The sequence below is a fragment of the Octopus bimaculoides genome, chromosome 3 (genome assembly GCF_046866305.1).
Source record: "Octopus bimaculoides isolate indiv1 chromosome 3, ASM4686630v1, whole genome shotgun sequence".
Classification (NCBI taxonomy): Eukaryota; Metazoa; Mollusca; class Cephalopoda; order Octopoda; family Octopodidae; genus Octopus; species Octopus bimaculoides.
Window position 1 is genome coordinate 80,471,106 of NC_142930.1, and position 18,762 is coordinate 80,489,867.

General features: G+C 35.3%; 1 protein-coding gene across 3 annotated transcripts in view; it reads left to right on the plus strand.

The window, feature by feature from the left end:
• The window catches only part of LOC106868904 (zinc finger CCCH-type with G patch domain-containing protein), a 273,920-nt gene extending 256,690 nt beyond the window's left edge, over nucleotides 1-17,230 (plus strand). For all 3 annotated transcript variants that reach the window (XM_089349318.1, XM_089349317.1, XM_052966289.2), the window contains 2 exons: nucleotides 4,732-4,814; nucleotides 15,549-17,230. In XM_089349318.1, the coding sequence (XP_089205444.1) occupies nucleotides 4,732-4,814; nucleotides 15,549-15,687 (222 nt within the window). In that variant the 3' untranslated portion in view covers nucleotides 15,688-17,230. The remainder of the gene's footprint in view (nucleotides 1-4,731; nucleotides 4,815-15,548) is intronic.
• The last annotated feature ends 1,532 nt before the right edge of the window (nucleotides 17,231-18,762 follow it).

Consider the following 18,762-nt stretch of genomic DNA (forward strand, 5'->3'; position numbering starts at 1 on the left):
CCTGAGTCTATCTCTCTTTTTTCACTCTTGTGGGTTCTGGGAAGTTAGCAGCAGCTAGATTGATATGAATTCTTGTCTTTGATTGTTTAAGCAGCAGTAGTAGTAGTAGAGAAAGGAGGAGATGGAGGAGAAAAGAATGCGGGAGTAGTATGACTGTAGCAGGATGTTAAATGGTCGAGTGACCTAAAAGTGACACATTGTGGATGACAGTAGTGATTGGAATTGTTCTGAATAAATTCTTGAGGTGATTGTTTTGAATGCATCATTTTTAATATTTGCGAGGGTGTTATTCAAAGACCCTGGTTAATATGTCATTTGTTGTGGATGCATTCAAAAGGGGTTTGTATTTTGTGATAAAGAATGACTCTTCACTAATACATTGACTACAGGTTGTATCATCTTTGAATTGATAGAGGGGAAAAAGTCATTGCGACTTTTTCAATTTAGAGTAAAGTATGAAGAACAATTAAATTGAAATGAAATGTTTTTTAAAAAAATTATTTCCATAGTTTTTCAAATGCAAGGGACATTTTCCATTTTACTGTCTGTCTCTGTCTCTCTTTTTTACTCTTGTGGGTTCTAGGCAGTTAGCAGCAGCTAGTTTGATATGAATTCTTGTCTTTGATTATTTAAACAGCAGTAATAGTAGAGAAAGGAATTGGCAGAGAATAATGATAATAATAATAATAATAATAATGACAGGATCTAGGATGCACCACCCAAAATCTGACATAGAAAGTCTATATATACAATGTACAGAAGGTGGTAGGGGTCTTATACAGCTGGAAAACTATTATAAAATAACCACCATAGGACTGCAAAAATACCTACTTCAGAAGCAAGGAAAACTAATACAAATAGCCACAAAACACAAGAAAAACAAAAAGTAACTGCAGAATATGTGACAATGGACAAGAAACAATAAATCATATTATATCTGGCTGCCCAGAATATATCCACAGACATGACAGAGCTGGGACCTATATGCACTGGAAGCTATGCCAACACTATGGAATAACAACAGAAAAAGGATGGTATAAACACACGCCAGAAAAGGTCACAGAAAACGAGAAAGCAACCATACTCTGGGATATGCCAATACACACAGATAGAGAAATTAAGGCAAATAGACCAGATATAGTTGTCAAAGATCATGAAGAAAACAAATGCTTTCTAATTGATGTATCAATACCAGCAGATGACGACGTTTCTCTAAAAGAAATGGAAAAACTTTCAAAATACAAAGACCTGGAAATAGAGGTAACTCGAATGTGGAATCTAAAAACAGAAACAATTCCTATCATAGTAGGTGCCTTAGGTATAATAAAAAAATATTCAGACAAATACATAACAAAAACACCAGGACTTACAAATATAGATAACATACAGAAAATTGCACTACTGGGCACTGCACACATCCTACGCAAAACACTTTCAATACACTAACCATAAGAGCATCACAGCAAACCACAGCACATACCCAAGGCACACAGAACTGCGCTCGGTAGTGAAGTGAAAGCATGTTATAAAAATAAAACTACTGAATAATAATAATAATAAAAGAATGCGGGAGTGGTATGACAGTAGCAGGATGTTAAATGGTCAAGTGACCTAAAAGTGCAAAGCCATCTTTTGATGTACACTGTTTTTTGTTTGGCCTATGTATTGCTCTCGACACTCAGAGCAGGACTTGACATAAGCGTTCAATTCACAATGGAATATAGCCATCAACAACTTCCTTTCCTCAACATCCTCATTAAAAAATCTAACAACTAAATAGAAATAGATATATACTATAAGCCCATGGACTCCAAGCAATATTTACCATTCAACTCATGCCACCCCAGACACACTAGAATGAATATCCCTTTCAACCTAGCAAAAAGGATTTGTACTATAGTTTCTAATACAAGTACCAGGGAGACATGACTACATGAACTAAAGGATACACTCAACACCAGGAACTACCCACCATCACTAATTGACATATACTTTCAATGTTCCCTTCATCTCAACATCCACAAACTCAGACATCCCAGAATTAAAGAAGGATTTACAACCCAAAGCCCTACCATACATCCCCATGCACAACCCTCTTAACAATGAAGCCTTCGACACCATCCTCCAAAACATTCCCCTACTAAAAACAGAGCACAGAATGAATTTAATCCTCCAAACACACACCATCATAAAAAGCAAAAGACAACCCAAATCTATGAAAAGTTTCCAAACACAAGCCCAAGTATGTTCAACAACACTGAAGCCATCAGTAAAAAAATGTGGAAGACCTAACTGTGGTATATACATCAATCTTATTGAGAGATCAGAGTTCTCTTTCAAACAGGGACAACGTTTCACAGTGGAAAGCAACTTCACATGTGCTTCGGAGAACCTGATATACGTATTAACCTGCTCTGGGTGTTAAGAGCAATACATAGGCCAAACAAAAAAGAGTGTATGTCAAAGGATGGCTCTACACAGATCCCAGATCAAAATTCTGAAAAACTGAAAAATAGCATTCAGTGAACACATCGACTTTTGCACCAATAACAAAAAACCCATCTTCAGAATTTTTCCCCTCTATCAATTCAAGGATGATACAACCTGTAGTCAATGCATTAGTGAAGAGTCATTCTTTATCACAAAATACAAACCCCTTTTGAATGCATCCACAACAAATGACATATTAACCAGGGTCTTTGAATAACACCCTCGCAAATATTAAAAATGATGCATTCAAAACAATCACCTCAAGAATTTATTCAGAACAATTCCAATCACTACTGTCATCCACAATGTGTCACTTTTAGGTCACTCGACCATTTAACATCCTGCTACCGTCATACTACTCCCGCATTCTTTTCTCCTCCATCTCCTCCTTTCTCTACTACTACTGCTGCTTAAACAATCAAAGACAAGAATTCATATCAATCTAGCTGCTGCTAACTTCCCAGAACCCACAAGAGTGAAAAAAGAGAGATAGACTCAGGCAGAAAAATGGAAAATGTCCCTTGCATTTGGAAAACTATGGAAATAATTTTAAAAAAACATTTCATTTAATTTAATTGTTCTTCATACTTTACTCTAAGTTGAAAAAGTCACAATGACTGAAACCGGTACTAAAATGTTCTTCATGATAAAATTATTTTATCATTTTCTACCTTGTCTTATTTTCCTTATACATATGAACTTCTGTGTTCCTTTTCAACCTTCTACATACACACACACACACACACATATATATACATGTGTGTGTGTGTGTGTAGGCATGTTTGTGTGTGTATATGCTTTCATAGAGAGACTGAGGAGAACAACAGTTCATGTTACTACACATCAGAGAAACTCCAGACTAACTGGCCAGCAGATGAGCCCCAAATAAACTAATGCACTCTGCTTTTGAATTTAATATCTCTTCTCCTATTCAGGTGGCAAGCTGGTAGAATTGTTAGCATGCTGGGCAAAATGTTTAACAGCATTTCATCTGTCTTTGTGTTCTGAGTTCAGATTCCACTGAAGTCAACTTTGCCTTTCATCCTTTTGAGGTTGATATAATAAGCACCAGTTGAGCACTGGAGTTGATATAATCGACCTATCTTATCCCCTGAAATAGCTGGCCTTTTACTAAAATTTGAAACCAATATTTCTTCTCTCATTTGTTGCTAATAAGAGAGAGAGAGAGTGAGTGTGTGTGTGTGCACTACTTTAGGTCTTCAATGGAATCATAGGGTCACTGTGTTATGAGATGCAGTGTATCTCAGGCATTTTAAACCTGGCATACCCTCTCCATCTTCACATCCAACTACAGGTGATTTCTTACTGAAAGAGAAGAATTAATCATTATGCTGAACTGATATCTTATTTATCAACCCTGAAGGGCTGGAAGTTAAAGTTGATCTCAGTGCAACTTGAACTCAGTATATTGAGATTCAGAATAAACACTGAAAGGCATTCTATCCTCTGTTCTAATGACTTTACAAAATTGCAACATATAAGTATGTGTGTGTGTGTGTGTGTGTGTGTGTGCGTATATATGTATATATATGCTCATGAATATGTGTGTATAATATGTCTCTCTGTGTATATATACACACAAATATATACACAAATGAAATGAAAATGAGCTTAAAGATGAATGAGGGTATATAAAGTAAATTATTGATTTATTGAAACTATCTCTGGTACCAACTTTAGAAGAAATAACCTAAAGTATCAAGAATTCTCTTAAATTGATGCTATTAAGGAAAACACAGTCTGCTTGTCTTGAAAACAAGATGGGCTATTGATGTATTTCTGCCTCAGCACAGCAATTATCCTACTTTATCTTCAGAAAACAAGACACTTCAATGTATACAACAAATAAGTAGAATTCATTTATGGCTTGGGTAAGCAATGTCATGTCTATTTTGGAAAATTCTTTATTTTTGTGATTATCTACCCTTCTCATTTGGAGTCTGCAGCAAGCAACTAATCTATCCTCTCTAGAAACAGATATAGTTTCAATAATTCAAGAATTATTTTATATACCTTTATTCATTCTTGAGTTCAACAATTTATCTTGTGTTATTTAATAATCTTTTATACATATTTGTTGTGTGTGTGTATCAGTAATATACAGGTCAAAATGCAATCATGTTAACTTTCCATTTAAAAGCAGTTCAACTGCAAAAGAAATCATTACTATCATTTACTCTCTTAAACATTGTTTTTTTTGTTTTTTTTTTTATCACACAGCTTATGAAAACTGAAGGAGAACTACGAAGGGTTGACCGAGAAATGATAAAGCTGCGTCAGTCCATTTCAAGAAATGAAGACCGGTAAGCATTTATTCACCTAAATCTGTTTGATAGTTGTTACATTGAAATTTATTAATTTTAAGATATGGGACTTTTTTTTACTAATATGTTTATGCATTGTGTGTATGATACTGGAGATATGTAAGAAGCTTTTTATAGTTATGTTAATATGTAGTGAATACCAATAAAATGTTGGAAATGAGTCAGTCTCCAAAAATGTGTTGATGGATCCCCTCACCAACTTGTTTTCAATATTTATTTTGTAATATTGTTGGAGTTATGTTGCTATAAGAACTAAGTGTCTTCCGCAGTGCTATGGATGTGTAATTTTCCTCTAAAATATAGCAGATGGATAAGTGTCTCCTATCTCTCTATGAAACATATCTCACTTTTTTTTGTTTGTAGATTCTGTCATACTGCAAGATCAATAAAAAAAAGTCTTATGTATATATGCACATGCATGTACACATACATGCATATTTGTGTGCGTGCCCCCCCCCCCCATATATTCACAAGCACACACACACACACACACACACACACACAAACACACACACACACACACACAAGGCTTTCTGTATCTAGTGAAAAAGTAAAATTGGTAATCTCTGTTCATCACCATCATCATCAACTTTTTATGCTTTCAGTTCCATGCTTGCATATAGTGTCTCACCATTTGTTGCCTTTCATGTTATTCTTCTGAGAGATTCAACATCTTGAAGTCAGCTTTCTCCACTTCTGCCCATGTCTTCTTTGGTTTTCTGCTTCCATAGTTTCTTTCCACTTAGATTTTCTGGTATTTCTTTATCTAGCTGTGGCCATCCATATATATTATATGTCCATAACAAAACTGTCATTTCTCTTGCACACTATTTCTGATTCTTTTTATATCCAATTCATCTCTTGGCTCATGTACCATTAACATTACACATCAAGTGGTGCTTGCTGGCTTCATTTCTTTCCAACCTTTGCGCATTCTCTGCATTCAGTGACCATGTCTCACTACCATCGTATTTATGAAGTCAGTATTTAAATGGAGATTGTCAAATGCTCACCGCTGGAGTTATAGTTAAGACATACTTGTAGGAAAGAGAGAGAGAGGGGAGAAAGAGAAGGGAGAGAGAGAGAGAGAGAGAGAGATCAGGACTTGTTCTACATGCAACAACAGCCATTCTACATAACTTTACTAGTCAATTGTGATTAGACATTGAATGAATGTATACAGATTGGTTTCATTATTTTGCATGTATCTCAGACAGGCTTGGCTGACAGCACTTCCATGCTGTTAGAGCTTCTCAGATTTGCAATGATCCTCACTCTTTCCTTTGTAGTTCTGACAGGCTAAGGATTTCTGAAATTTGTCTTTAATACCCAAGTTCAAAGTCTTCTTGAATAGAATGTTCAGTTGGTTTTGTCAATACCTAAACTCTCTTTGAGATTATCATTGTTCTTACCCACATCCAACCCTTTACAAAATGCAAGGCTTTACATACCACGGACCACATTGCCTGACATAGAGATCTGTGAGCATCTAATAATATTCTAGATGCTAGCCACTCAATCTTGCCTTTGCTTGATCTCAGTACTGTAGCTCTGTCAAGAGACAAGTTCACACACTCAAATTGTGTTTATTTGTTTGTAATAAACATTCATATATAACATGCATTGACTTTTCTTTAATATTGCAGTGTTTGGTCAAATTTATTATAATTACTATATAAAATACGCTAAAAAAAGTTCTGTCTCATAAATGAAACAAAAAGCGAATGTGAAAGTAAACTTTCAACTTTACCAGTGTAGGCTGTAAAAGCATTCGTTATTCATACTGAAGAATCAACAGTATGGAAACCACGTGATTGTGTTTGTCCATGATAAAAGGTACATACAAACAAATATGACACAAATATGCTTCTTTTAACCTAAGGCTGTGACAAAGAACTTGTCATTATTCTGAGTTTCTGATTTTAAAGAATATTTGTCAAAGTAAATTTTGCAAAATAACAATTCTGTAATATTAACCTTTTCAAATGATTAGCAAAAGAGTTGAACCACACATTCAAGCAAATCAATAAGTAATTCCAACTATAAGTATTCTCTACTCTTTTTATCTTGTTCATTTATATATATTCAGAGATATATGTGCACTTTGTACTATCATTACACATACTTCATCATGATTAAAACTTCAGGGACTGTTAAGTTCTTTAGAACCACTTCTTGTAGCTACAATCCAAGAACAAGAAACAGCATACATAAAGCATGTGTATATATATATATATATATATATATATATATATATATATATATATATATATATATATATATATATATATACACGAAAGCTGCTTGCAGACAAAGGTATTGACTTGAGAAACTTATCATATTTACATACATGTGTGTGTGTAATATGTTATGTATAAATAGAAATATACACACGCACACACATTCAAACAGGTATATATGGGATAAATAGGCTCTTACAAATATTTACACAACAATCGTTCCTCAAGAATTAGAAATTGGTTCTACTACAACAAGAAGCAAGTTGTGGAACAAAATGAAGGTGGTGGGTAGCAGCAACAGGTTATAATAATACTGATATTATTACTAGTTCCCACCACCACCAACACTGCTGATTTCTAACATAGGCACAAAGCAATAATAATAATGACAACAACAACAACAATAACAATAATAATAATAATAATGTTGATTGTAATAATGATTATAATACCAGCACTGATAGTAAAAATAAAAATGACAACAATAATAGAAATAATAATCATTTGGTAGTAATTTCATTATGTGCAACCTTAGCAAACATCTATTGTCATTATTGTGAGAGACTTACTCACAGATCAGTATACACACAAACATCAACACACAATTCAACATTAAGCACAAAAGAAAAAAAAATTTTCCCAGTGTTGTGTGAATGGCAGAAGATTGGCCAACTGCAGCATTAGTGAGAATACAATGGGTAAATCCAAACTTGTGTTTTATGTATATTTACATATGTATGTATGATTTTATTCTCTCTCTCTCTCTCTCTCTCTCTCACACACACACACACACACAATCATAAACTATATATAAAAAAAAAATACAATGAACAAAAACAGTCAGTGAATCTATTTATATCTAATCAACCATATACTAGAACTGTACCCACACATACACACGCACAATAATCTCACACATATTGATATACATGCATAAATGAGTTCTTAAAAAATTCGGTAAAATTGTTCCATGAGTCTTCAATCATTGATAGTACAACTTGAAATGTAATAAACATGTTTAAAGAGAGATCAATTGTAGTAGTAATAGTAGTAGTAGTAGTAGTAGTAGTAGTAGTAGTAGTAGTAGTAGTAGTAGTAGTAGTAGTATCCATGGAAATTCTACAGTTATTTTGAAAATTGTAAGATAGAATTGTGTTTTTTTTCTGAAGTATCTGGTTCTTTAGATGATGTAAAAGTCCACATAGATAGCAGTGAAATTGCATTTTCAGCAAACAGCATCTATAGAAGCTATGTAATTCTTATACTTTGTAAATTGTTATCTATTATTTTCCACTTTATGTCAAGAAGTAAACAATCTTGAACTTCCATCCCAGGTTGCAATGCTTCATTAGCACCTATTACATATAACTGATCATATTGTATTGTGAGTTTTGATTTTCAAGATGAAGAGTTACACATGTATGCAAATTTGTCCATGAACTTTGAAACAATGAGGACCCTGTCCTTCATGGGTACTTAAATTTACTCCAAAGGAAGCAAAAGAAAAGACACAATTGTAGTTCTTAATATTTTTACTGTCTTTATGCTGTAAGTTCAAATTCCTCTGGGGTTGACTTTGCCTATCATCCTTCCAGGTTTGATAAAACAAGTACCAGTTGAGCACTGGAGATGATGTAATTGACTTACCTGCTCCCCCAATATTTTTACTGAAAGTGATTGATTCTGCATTATTTTCATTAAAAAAAAATCTTCTCAGTTCTTCTGGTTAAGGCTGGAGTCGAGGAATCATTTTTCCATTCTGGCAAGAATTCAGAGCTTCATTTATAAATCTAAGAACTTCACAATGGTCACATACAATATTCATGCTCGTGATGGCACCTGTGCCCAGCATCGCCTTTCTGGCACTTGTGTAAGGACTTTCAAACGAGATCGTTGCCAGTGCCCCTGGACTGGCTCTTGTGCGGGTGGCACATAAAATACACCATTTTGAGCATGGCCGTTGCCAGTACCACCTGACTGGCCTTTGTGTGGGTGGCATGTAAAAGCACCCACTACACTCTCAGAGTGGTTGGCGTTAGGAAGGGCATCCAGCTGTAGAAACTCTGCCAAATCAGATTGGAGCCTGGTGTAGCCATCTGGTTTCACCAGTCCTCAGTCAAATCGTCCAACCCATGCTAGCATGGAAAGCGGACATTAAACGATGATGATGATGATGATGATGATGATGATGAAATGTTGTAACATTCAACTGTATGTCTCCAGGTTTCTTGATGTTCTTGTTCATTTTTATTTTTTATTCTATATTAAGTTCTTTCTCTCATCTCTTGTAAATATTCATTACATTCTCTTTCTTTCATATTTTCTCTTCTTCTAGGCTGCTGCTCCTTGTTCTAGTAATTGGACCCTCTGCTTCTTTCTACACTGTTCCCTTAACCTTCTCATTTTCCCTCCTTTGCTCACCATTCACTACATTCACCTTTATCTTCATATTTTATCACCTGTCAATATTCTTTCACACTCTCACAAGCTCTTTGATCCTCTGTCTCTATTCTCTCTTTAAAGTCCTCTTCTTATACTTTTCAGGTACACCCTGACACCTTATCACCACCAGCATTTCCTCTCCTTCCAGCAAGCATAGCCATGTATCTCCTCTAAAGCAATGTATCTGTTTCTGTCTCTTCTACCATATTTGCCTGTCAACACTTGGCATAAAGCCAACTCCCTCTCTTTTACACCCCCCCCCCACCATTAATGGGTGACCTCATTAGTGTTTGTATCATGAAAAAGCATCTTGTACACTCTGTAAAGTGGTTGGTATTAGGGAGGACATCCAGCTGTAGAATCTATGCCAAAGCAGGTCTTGGGGTTTGATGCTGTCCTGCAGTTTGTTAGATCTTGTGGAACCATCCAACTCGTGATAGCATACAAGATAAATATTAAAAAACAGTGATTTTGTATGCATTCGTGTGAATGTTTGTGTGTGTGCGTGTGTGTGTGTGTGTGTGTGTGTGTGTGTGTGTATGTGTGTGTACAGATATGAAACAATGATGAAAGTGGTTTTATTTATGTTGTGAACTATTCTTTACAGAAATAGAAGATGAGATTAGAAAGCAATAATCATATGTGTATATGTGTGTGTGCATAACACACACACATGCATAAACATATCCTAACACTATGGAACATAAATGTTAAATGATGATGATGACATGAATGAATATATATATATATATCTTCATCATCATCATCATCATTTAATGTCTGTTCTCCATGTTGACATGGATTGGATGGTTTGCCAGGAGCTGGCCAGCTGGAGAGCAACCTGGGCTCCATTTATCTGTTTTAGCATGGTTTCTATGGCTGGATGCTCTTTCTAATGCCAGCTACTTTACAGAGTTTTTAATGTAACACTTTACTGATGCTTTAATATGATATTGGCACAAGTGCTTTTATATATTATCAGTATGAGTGCTTTTACACAGCTCCAACATCTATGAGCCCACAAGAGTAGAATGTTTCAGCTGATAGAGGGACGTAGATGCTTGAATGTATGGATGACCACGATTTTACTTAGCTTGACATGTCTTCTCAAGCACAGCAAACTGCTAGCAATCTCAGTTCCTTGTCATCTCCTCTGTGAGACCCAACATCTGAAGATCTTTTCTCACCACTTTGTCCTCCGTCTTGGGTCTACCCTTTAACATGTCCCCTCCACAGTCAGAGATCAGTACTTCTTGATGCACCTTTCCTCACACATGCACATCACATGACCATACCAGCTGAGTCTTCTATCTTGCTCACTAGTTCTGATTCCTTGTATACCCAATTTTTCTCTCTAATCACTTACTCTTTGTTGTACATGTACACTGACATTACCCACCCAGTGGAGCATACTGACTTCATTTCTTTCAAGCCTTCGCATGTCTTCAGTGGTCACAGCCCATGTCTCACTGCTGTGAAGCATAACTATTTGTACACAGGCATTATACAATCTGCCTTTCACCCTGAGAGAGAGGCCTTTTGTTACAAACAAAGGCACTAGTTCTCTGAACTTTGCCTAGCTTATTCTTATTCTAGCAACTGTGCTTTCAGAACTAACTCCTCCACTGCTAACTTGGTTACCTAAATAATGGAAACTGTCTACTACTTCTAAGGATCCCTCCCTCCCCAACAATTGAAGGAGTCCATTTTCTGTACATTCCTAGTGTTTAATGCACCTGCACACCTGTACACCTTCTACACACAAAGGCTCCTTCCTCTGTTAACCTTCCTGTGATACTGTTGCACCTCTTATATGTCCATAACTTGCACTGGGTACACCGTATGGAGTTCCTACTTACACACATATCAAGCAGAGTAATCTCCCAGAAGGGATCAGTGATTTGTCTGTTTTCCTACTAACTAGGACTTAGGTCTTTGCTAAATTAACTCTAAGGCTCTTTGCTTCCAGACATTGCTTTCACACTTGAAATTTCTTCTCTAGTTCTAGTAGTGATTCAGTATGGTATAGAGAACCTCCCAAGGGCAACCTGTCTTAAATTACTCTGTTGTGGCCTGGAGGACTATGATAAACAAGTGAGTGCTGAGAACACATACAAACATATATATTTGTATAAACATACATAACACATGCATACATATTTATTTATGCACACATACATACACACACTCACACATATATGTATCCACACATACATATATGTTGACTAATTTCAACTTCTTAAAGGTAATATTGTGTAGTGCTTATACAAATTTAAACCTATGACAAATCCTTTTTAAGTAAACAGGTAATTTTAACTTGCAATCATTTCCTAGCTTGCCTCAAGTGTCCTTATCTATATGTTTTGGTAAAGGTAATTACACAACTTCTCCTATATCCTGTTATGAGTCTACATGTGACATGTTTTTAATTATTACTAGATAGGGAGTGTGGTGTTGCAGCTTATTATGGTGTTGTATGGTGGAGTATTATGTAGTGTGGTGAAAGATTAGCCAGTAATGACATGCATTTTCCTTTCCAGCAAATGAATTAGAAGCATTCCTCACCATATCCTGGAAAACCTAAACATTCTCGCCCATCTGCCCTCAATCATTTGACCACACTTGACCATTCACACCATTGATATATCAGCCAGCCTAGTGATTAATTTTCTGAACTCTATGCGTGTGTTATCTAGAAAATTGTTGCTCATACAATAAAAAGATAGTAGAGGAATAATTTCTCTCCTATCTAATTAGGGAGACGTGACACTTTTTAATTACCTCCCCTGTTATGAACTATTTCCTGTTTTTGTTTTTATGTTCCTTTTCTTTCTTTGCCAAAGTCTCTCTCTCCCCTTTGCCACCTGCACATACCTTAAACCTCATTCTATTATTTGTGGCCTCAGGCTAGATGCTTATTATAGGATCGTTATCATATGTCAGAGGATTCAACCCCAAAGTCTCTTTCTTTCCTCCTACTCACACATATTTTACCTGTGCTTGGAAGATTCTTGGCTAGTGATGGTGTGGGTGAGTAAGGAAAAGAAAAATAGAAATGGAAATGAGATGAAAATGTGACTATTTTAGTATATGCTTTTTAAAATAGTTTAAACATATTTCTCATACTTTTCATTTGGAGATACATTGTATATGAACATCTGAAGAGAACTTTTATTAAACACACAAAATTTATTAAATATTACTTATCAAACACACAATGTTTATTAAAAACTGTCTGATTCTATCAAATTCACATCATTTATCAAATTTATAATGTTTGTCATGCACACACAGCATTTTTTTAATTCACAGCAATTATTATATAAAATTTATAAAATTTGTTTTATCAGTTATTAGTGAATCATAATTTTCATCCTCTTTTTATTTTCTCCATGTCTTCATTAGCAACTCACTAGAAGAGACTGGAGACAATTGGCACAGGAAGTTTTTCACTGTTAGTGTTGTCACAAACTGCATTTTATGGGCATTACCTATCCCTAAAACTATATGTAGCATTGATCTTAATTCACAGTAATGCATTTCCTACCTTTTTGTTAAGACCTAAAACACATAACATGCAAATTGATTAAGTCGAGGAGGGGTGAGATAGAGGGAGAAACAGAAAAAGAAAATGATTGAGAAGACAAAGTTATGATAAAAACATTAATGATGATGATTAAAAATGATGAAAAAGAAAAAATTGATGATAAAGGAAATGATAAAATGAATAAAAACATGATGATGATGCTGTTGTAAAAGAAGTGAGAGGAGGCCAAAAACAAGTAGACTAGTAAGTCAAAAACTGGTACATTTTTCATATTCATGTTAATAATATTCTTTTGTTGTTAAGGCAGCAAGCTGGCAAAAACATTAGCACGCCGGGTAAAATGCTTAGCGGTATTTCACCTGTCTTTACTTTCTGAGTTCAAATCCTGCCAAGGTTGGCTTTGCCTTTCATCCTTTCAGGTTCAATAAAAAATTTTGGGCCTTGTGCCTAGAGTCATCATCATCATCATCATCATCATCATCATCATTGTTTAACATCTGCTTTCCATGCTGGCATGAGTTGGACGGTTTGACTTAGGGCTGGTGAGCCAGAAGGCTGCACCAAGCTCCAGTCTGATATGGCAAAGTTTCTACAGCTGGATGCCCTTCCTAATACCAACCAGTCCAAGAATGTAGTGGGTGCTTTTACATGCCACCAGCACGAGGGCCAATCAGGCAGTACTGGCATCGGCTATGCTCAAATGGTACTTTTTACATGCCACCAGCACAGGAGCCAGTCTGGCAGAATTGGCAATGACCACACTCGAATAGTGCTTTTTACGTGCCAACAGTATGGGAGCCAGTCAGCAGCCCTGGCAATGATCATGCTCGAATGGTGCTTTTAACATTCCACTGGCACAGGTGCCAATCAGGTGGTACTGTCACTGGCCATGACAATGATTTCACTTGCCTCAACAGGTCTTCTTAAGCGTAGTTTATTGTCCAATGATTGAAGGGTACTCTTAAATGGGCTGGTTATACAACACTGGCATAGGCCACGGTTATGGTATCACTTGGCTTGTTGGGTCTTCTCAAGCACAGCATATCTCCAAAGGTTTCAGTTACTTGTCATTGCCTCGGTGAGGCCCAGTGTTCGAAGGTCGTGCTTTAACACCTCATCCCAAGTCTTCCTGGGTCTACCTCTTCCACAGGTTGCTAGGGTGTGACACTTTTTCACACGGCTGTCCTCATCCGTTCGCAACACATGACCATACCAGCACAGTCATCTCTCTTGCACACCACATCTGATGCTTCTTAAATCCAACTTTTCTCTCAGGGCGCTTACACTCACTCGTGTATGCACACTGACATTATACATCCAGCAGAGCATACTGGCTTCATTCCTTGCAAGCTTATGCATGTCCTCAGCAGTCACGGTCCATGTTTCTCTGCCATGTAGCATGGCTGTTCGCACACATGCGTCATGCAGTCTACCTTTCACTCTGAGCGAGAGGCCCTTTGTCACCAGCAGAGGTAGGAGCTCTCTGAACTTTGCCCAGGCTATTCTTATTCTAGCAGCTACACTTTCAGAGCATCTGCCCCCACTACTGACTTGGTCACTTAGATAATAGAAGCTCTCAACTACTTGTAGTTTTCCCCCTGGAATGTGACAGAAGCTGTTTTCTGCACATTTTAAGTGTTTATTGCTCCTGAGCATTTGCCAGACACAAAAACAATCTTCCCAGTTAGCTTTCCTTTGATATTGCTGCACTTCTTTGTGTCCATAGCTTACACTTGGTACATCTTATGGAGTTTCTACCTATGCCTTTTTTACAGATCGAGCAGGGCCATCAGTATTTGTGGTTTGTCTGCCTTCCTACTTATTAAGACTTTGGTTTTTGCTAGGTTGACTCTAAGGTGCTTTGATTGTCAACCTTGCTTCCACACCTGAAATTTCTCCTCTAGTTCTGATAGTGACTCAGCAATTAAAGCAAGGTCATCAGAGTAGAAAAAGATATTCTTTTGTTGCTAAATAATATTGGCAGGGCTGCAGACCAAGTGCTCATAGTTGATAAAGTGTATTTTCTAAGACCATTTGCTGATTCACAAGTTCTGCAAGACTTAAAATATAAGGGTTGTAAATTTCTGTAATTACTACTACTTGTTATCACCACTAACACTATTTTCATTTTAATATCTGTTTCAACAATTCAGTGAATCTGTCTTAAACATACCCTCTTGATTAAGTGTCATCAGGGAGGTATATGTATAAATAACTTATACAAAGGAAAATGCTCAAAATGATTGAACCTCCAACTCAAATTGACCATGTGATATTAAACAGAATACATATCCTGCATACTTGTGTCTGTCTAGACATTGACTCTATGTGATACCAGATCCTCTTAGAAAAGAGTCCATAATGGTTTATCACAGCCACTTATGGAAATATTTAATCATCAATGTTCCAGTATTTGACTATGCAATACACATGTCCATGTTCTTTATCTTATAAATTAACATTTATATTTATGTTTTTACACAGGAATCAGAGTGTTGTAAAATCAGTGCAGGAAAAACTTAATGACCTTGAGACATACAAAAGCCAGCTGAAAGTATCTGAGAAAGCTATAGGACAGCAGAAAAACCAGAGACATGCTCATAAGAAACTGACCATATTCTGATTGCCATGTTTAATTCTGAAGAGAAACAGTTATATCTATCTGAAAGTTCTTTTACAAAACTAAATATTTACAGATATGGAACACAAGTCTTAATATTTTTCATTTTTACTTCTTTTTTTAAAATAGTATATATAATTTTCAATCATTTATTTTTATCATATATTTTTTTAAGAATTTCAATTGAAAATACTTTTCTGTTATGTTTTTTTAAATTACATATATTTTGGGGCTAACAAATAGTAATATAACATTATTTAATTTTATCCTAAATTTTAAGTTCAAATCCTGCCTGGATTGACTCTGTCGAGTTTCCCTTGAGATTAATTAAAGAAACAGTAATAATACACTGGCATTAGTTCAAATGAATCTTCGTGTGACATCATACATAGTGAAAGATATCAGTTATATTTTGGAAGACAAGAAGAAAACATTTCAAGTCTATCTTAATACTCTTATTTGGTTTGTTGAGGAAAGAAAGTCTGTAGATGAAACAAAATTAAGAAAAAGATGCTGAATGACTGATATTGTGATTGCTATTGGTGATGATGATGGTCATCATGTGTGTGATGTTGATGATGCCGTATTTTATTATTTTAATGTTTCTTTTTGGCTAATTATTGTAGGGATGGATATGGTTGATTGAAACCCTACTCCAGAACTACAAAATATTGAATTGGCTCATGCAGTTCTTGAAGTACAAAACAGAAAATTAAACTAAATACTATAAGGCTTCTAATCTTGTTCTCTGTTGGCTCTGTTTCTTCTCTACCACATCCACCATCATATAAACAATTCCTGTCTTGTGTTTGTAAAATAGTCACATTTTATAATTCAAATAAATTTGTTTGCTTTGATAATTACTGGGAGGAAGAGAGTGGGTAATTCATAGTTGAATAATTGTTTGGATGAGACATCTGGGTTGCCACAGAAACAGCAAGAAGCAATTCAAATAAGTCTCAGATGACCAAAAATGCTACATATGATAACATGTTAGCTGTTCATATCCTGATACTGCTACTGAATTGTGTCAATGACCAGTCCACTTCACTGTTGGGTGGAATAATTGAGATGTAGCTAGTGACTGCATTATGAAAAGTGATGCGCTGAGGTGCAATCCTTGTGAGCTTTAGCTACAAGATGGACTTGACTGAATGTTTTACTTTGAAGGTTCATCCACTCCTCTAATTTATTTAATTGAAGGAGTCATTGAAGTAAAAGTTTTTTGTAAGAAAGTGACACTCAAAATGTTTGTAAGCATATATAAAAAGGACACATGTATTTCATACTTTGACCAAGTTAAATGCTTCTATATATATATGCTATTTATTAATAAGCTTCTTTTTGTTTTTGTGTACTGTTTATTAATGTTTGTCATTTGCATGTGTTTGTTAGCACATGTCATCAACTTGTATTCTTAACAAATGTTAATTGAGTCTCTTTGTTAACATTGTATCATAACTGCTTCACTGAAAGCATTAAATCATAAAGAAATGTAAAAAAAAGATGACTAAAATAAAAATAAATATGAATTTTTTCTGATAAATCTTTCATTATTTCAGTATCCCTAGGTTTGCTCTCAGAATCTAAAAAATGGTAGTACAAAGGCAGGTGCAATTTCACTGACCTTGACACAGTTTGTCCTCTCTGATTCATTTGTTTCATTTATTCACTTACACCATTTCACTGAAAATACATTCCTGGATCTGTACAAATGGCTAGGAGTTAATTTTTTAAACTTTTTTAAGTCATTTTGAAATTGACTAGAGGTAGGTAAGATTTCTAATGAACCTAGTCAATGAAGTGATGGTACTCTTAAACAGTATGTACATCACTTGCTCTCATTTCCATATCATGACACCTCCGTATTCTCCTCTCTACTGAAGATCAGAACAAATGCTAAGTTTCCGGATTTGATACTTACTAATGATTATTAATGTATATGTCTCAGTTCATCTGAATGTTAGAAATAAAGGACAAAAGTTTAAATAGAAAAAATTATCTGCTGTAGATTAACCTTTTATTCAGGAGATTTATCTCTCATTTACAACAGAAACTGACTCTGAATCTGCAAATTTAATAGAACATGGGTTATAGATGTAGTACAAGTAATTCCTACTTAACTCATTCAGATTTTACATTAAATTCTGTCATTTGAATAAATTTAAACAAATTCTGACTCAGTTGTAAAATTGTGAATAGAAATTCTCAATTGGAAGAATTCTGGCTGTAAACTTTAAAAAACAGAATCTGGCACACAACATAAAAACAGCCAAATTTTAATCCATTACAGGAGAATGTCAGAACTTATAAATGTGAGATCAAGTCCATTATTAGTGAGGAGTGGTGTAATGAGGTTAGTCTATAAAAGCACAACATAAAGCAGTCATGTTGTTGTTGCTGTAAATGGCTGTGATTGCATAGGGAAAAGGATATAATTTTAATCTTTTTCTGTGACAGATCTTTCAACAAATATATTAAATTACTTTTATTTAATGGTCACTGGTTAACTTTAAAATGTATCATGCTCACTGAAACCTGTTGATTTCCTTTCACCATTTCAGTTTAGTGTCCAAGATTGTTGATGATAGAATTTAACGTAGGACCGCCATTGTTAGTGTTTCCATAATGGCTCATAGCTATGTCAGGACTTGAACCTACCACAAGAAATTTACAAATTATGTTCAAAATTCAAATCCCATAAAGGTCAACTTTGCCTTTCATTCTTCGTGAGTCAATAAAATAAAGTACCAGTCAAGTACTTATACTTTATTTTATTGTACCCTTCCCCCAAATTTGAGATTTTGTTAGAAAACAGTTTTGCAGTACTACTTTTGTTTACATTAGTGAATCATTCTCCCGTGTTGTATCTATTTATAGCTAGGTTCGCCAAGATGTTAAGATTTATGTGAACTGGTTTTAGACACAGTGTAGTGTTATACCCTTTATGTCTGGTATTCTACCAATCTGACCATCAATGGATTTCTGATGATTTATATTGAACCAAGCCTGGTTTACGAGTAGGTCTTAGAGCATTATCATCTCTGTGCTACAACAGAAGTTATTTTATAACCTGAA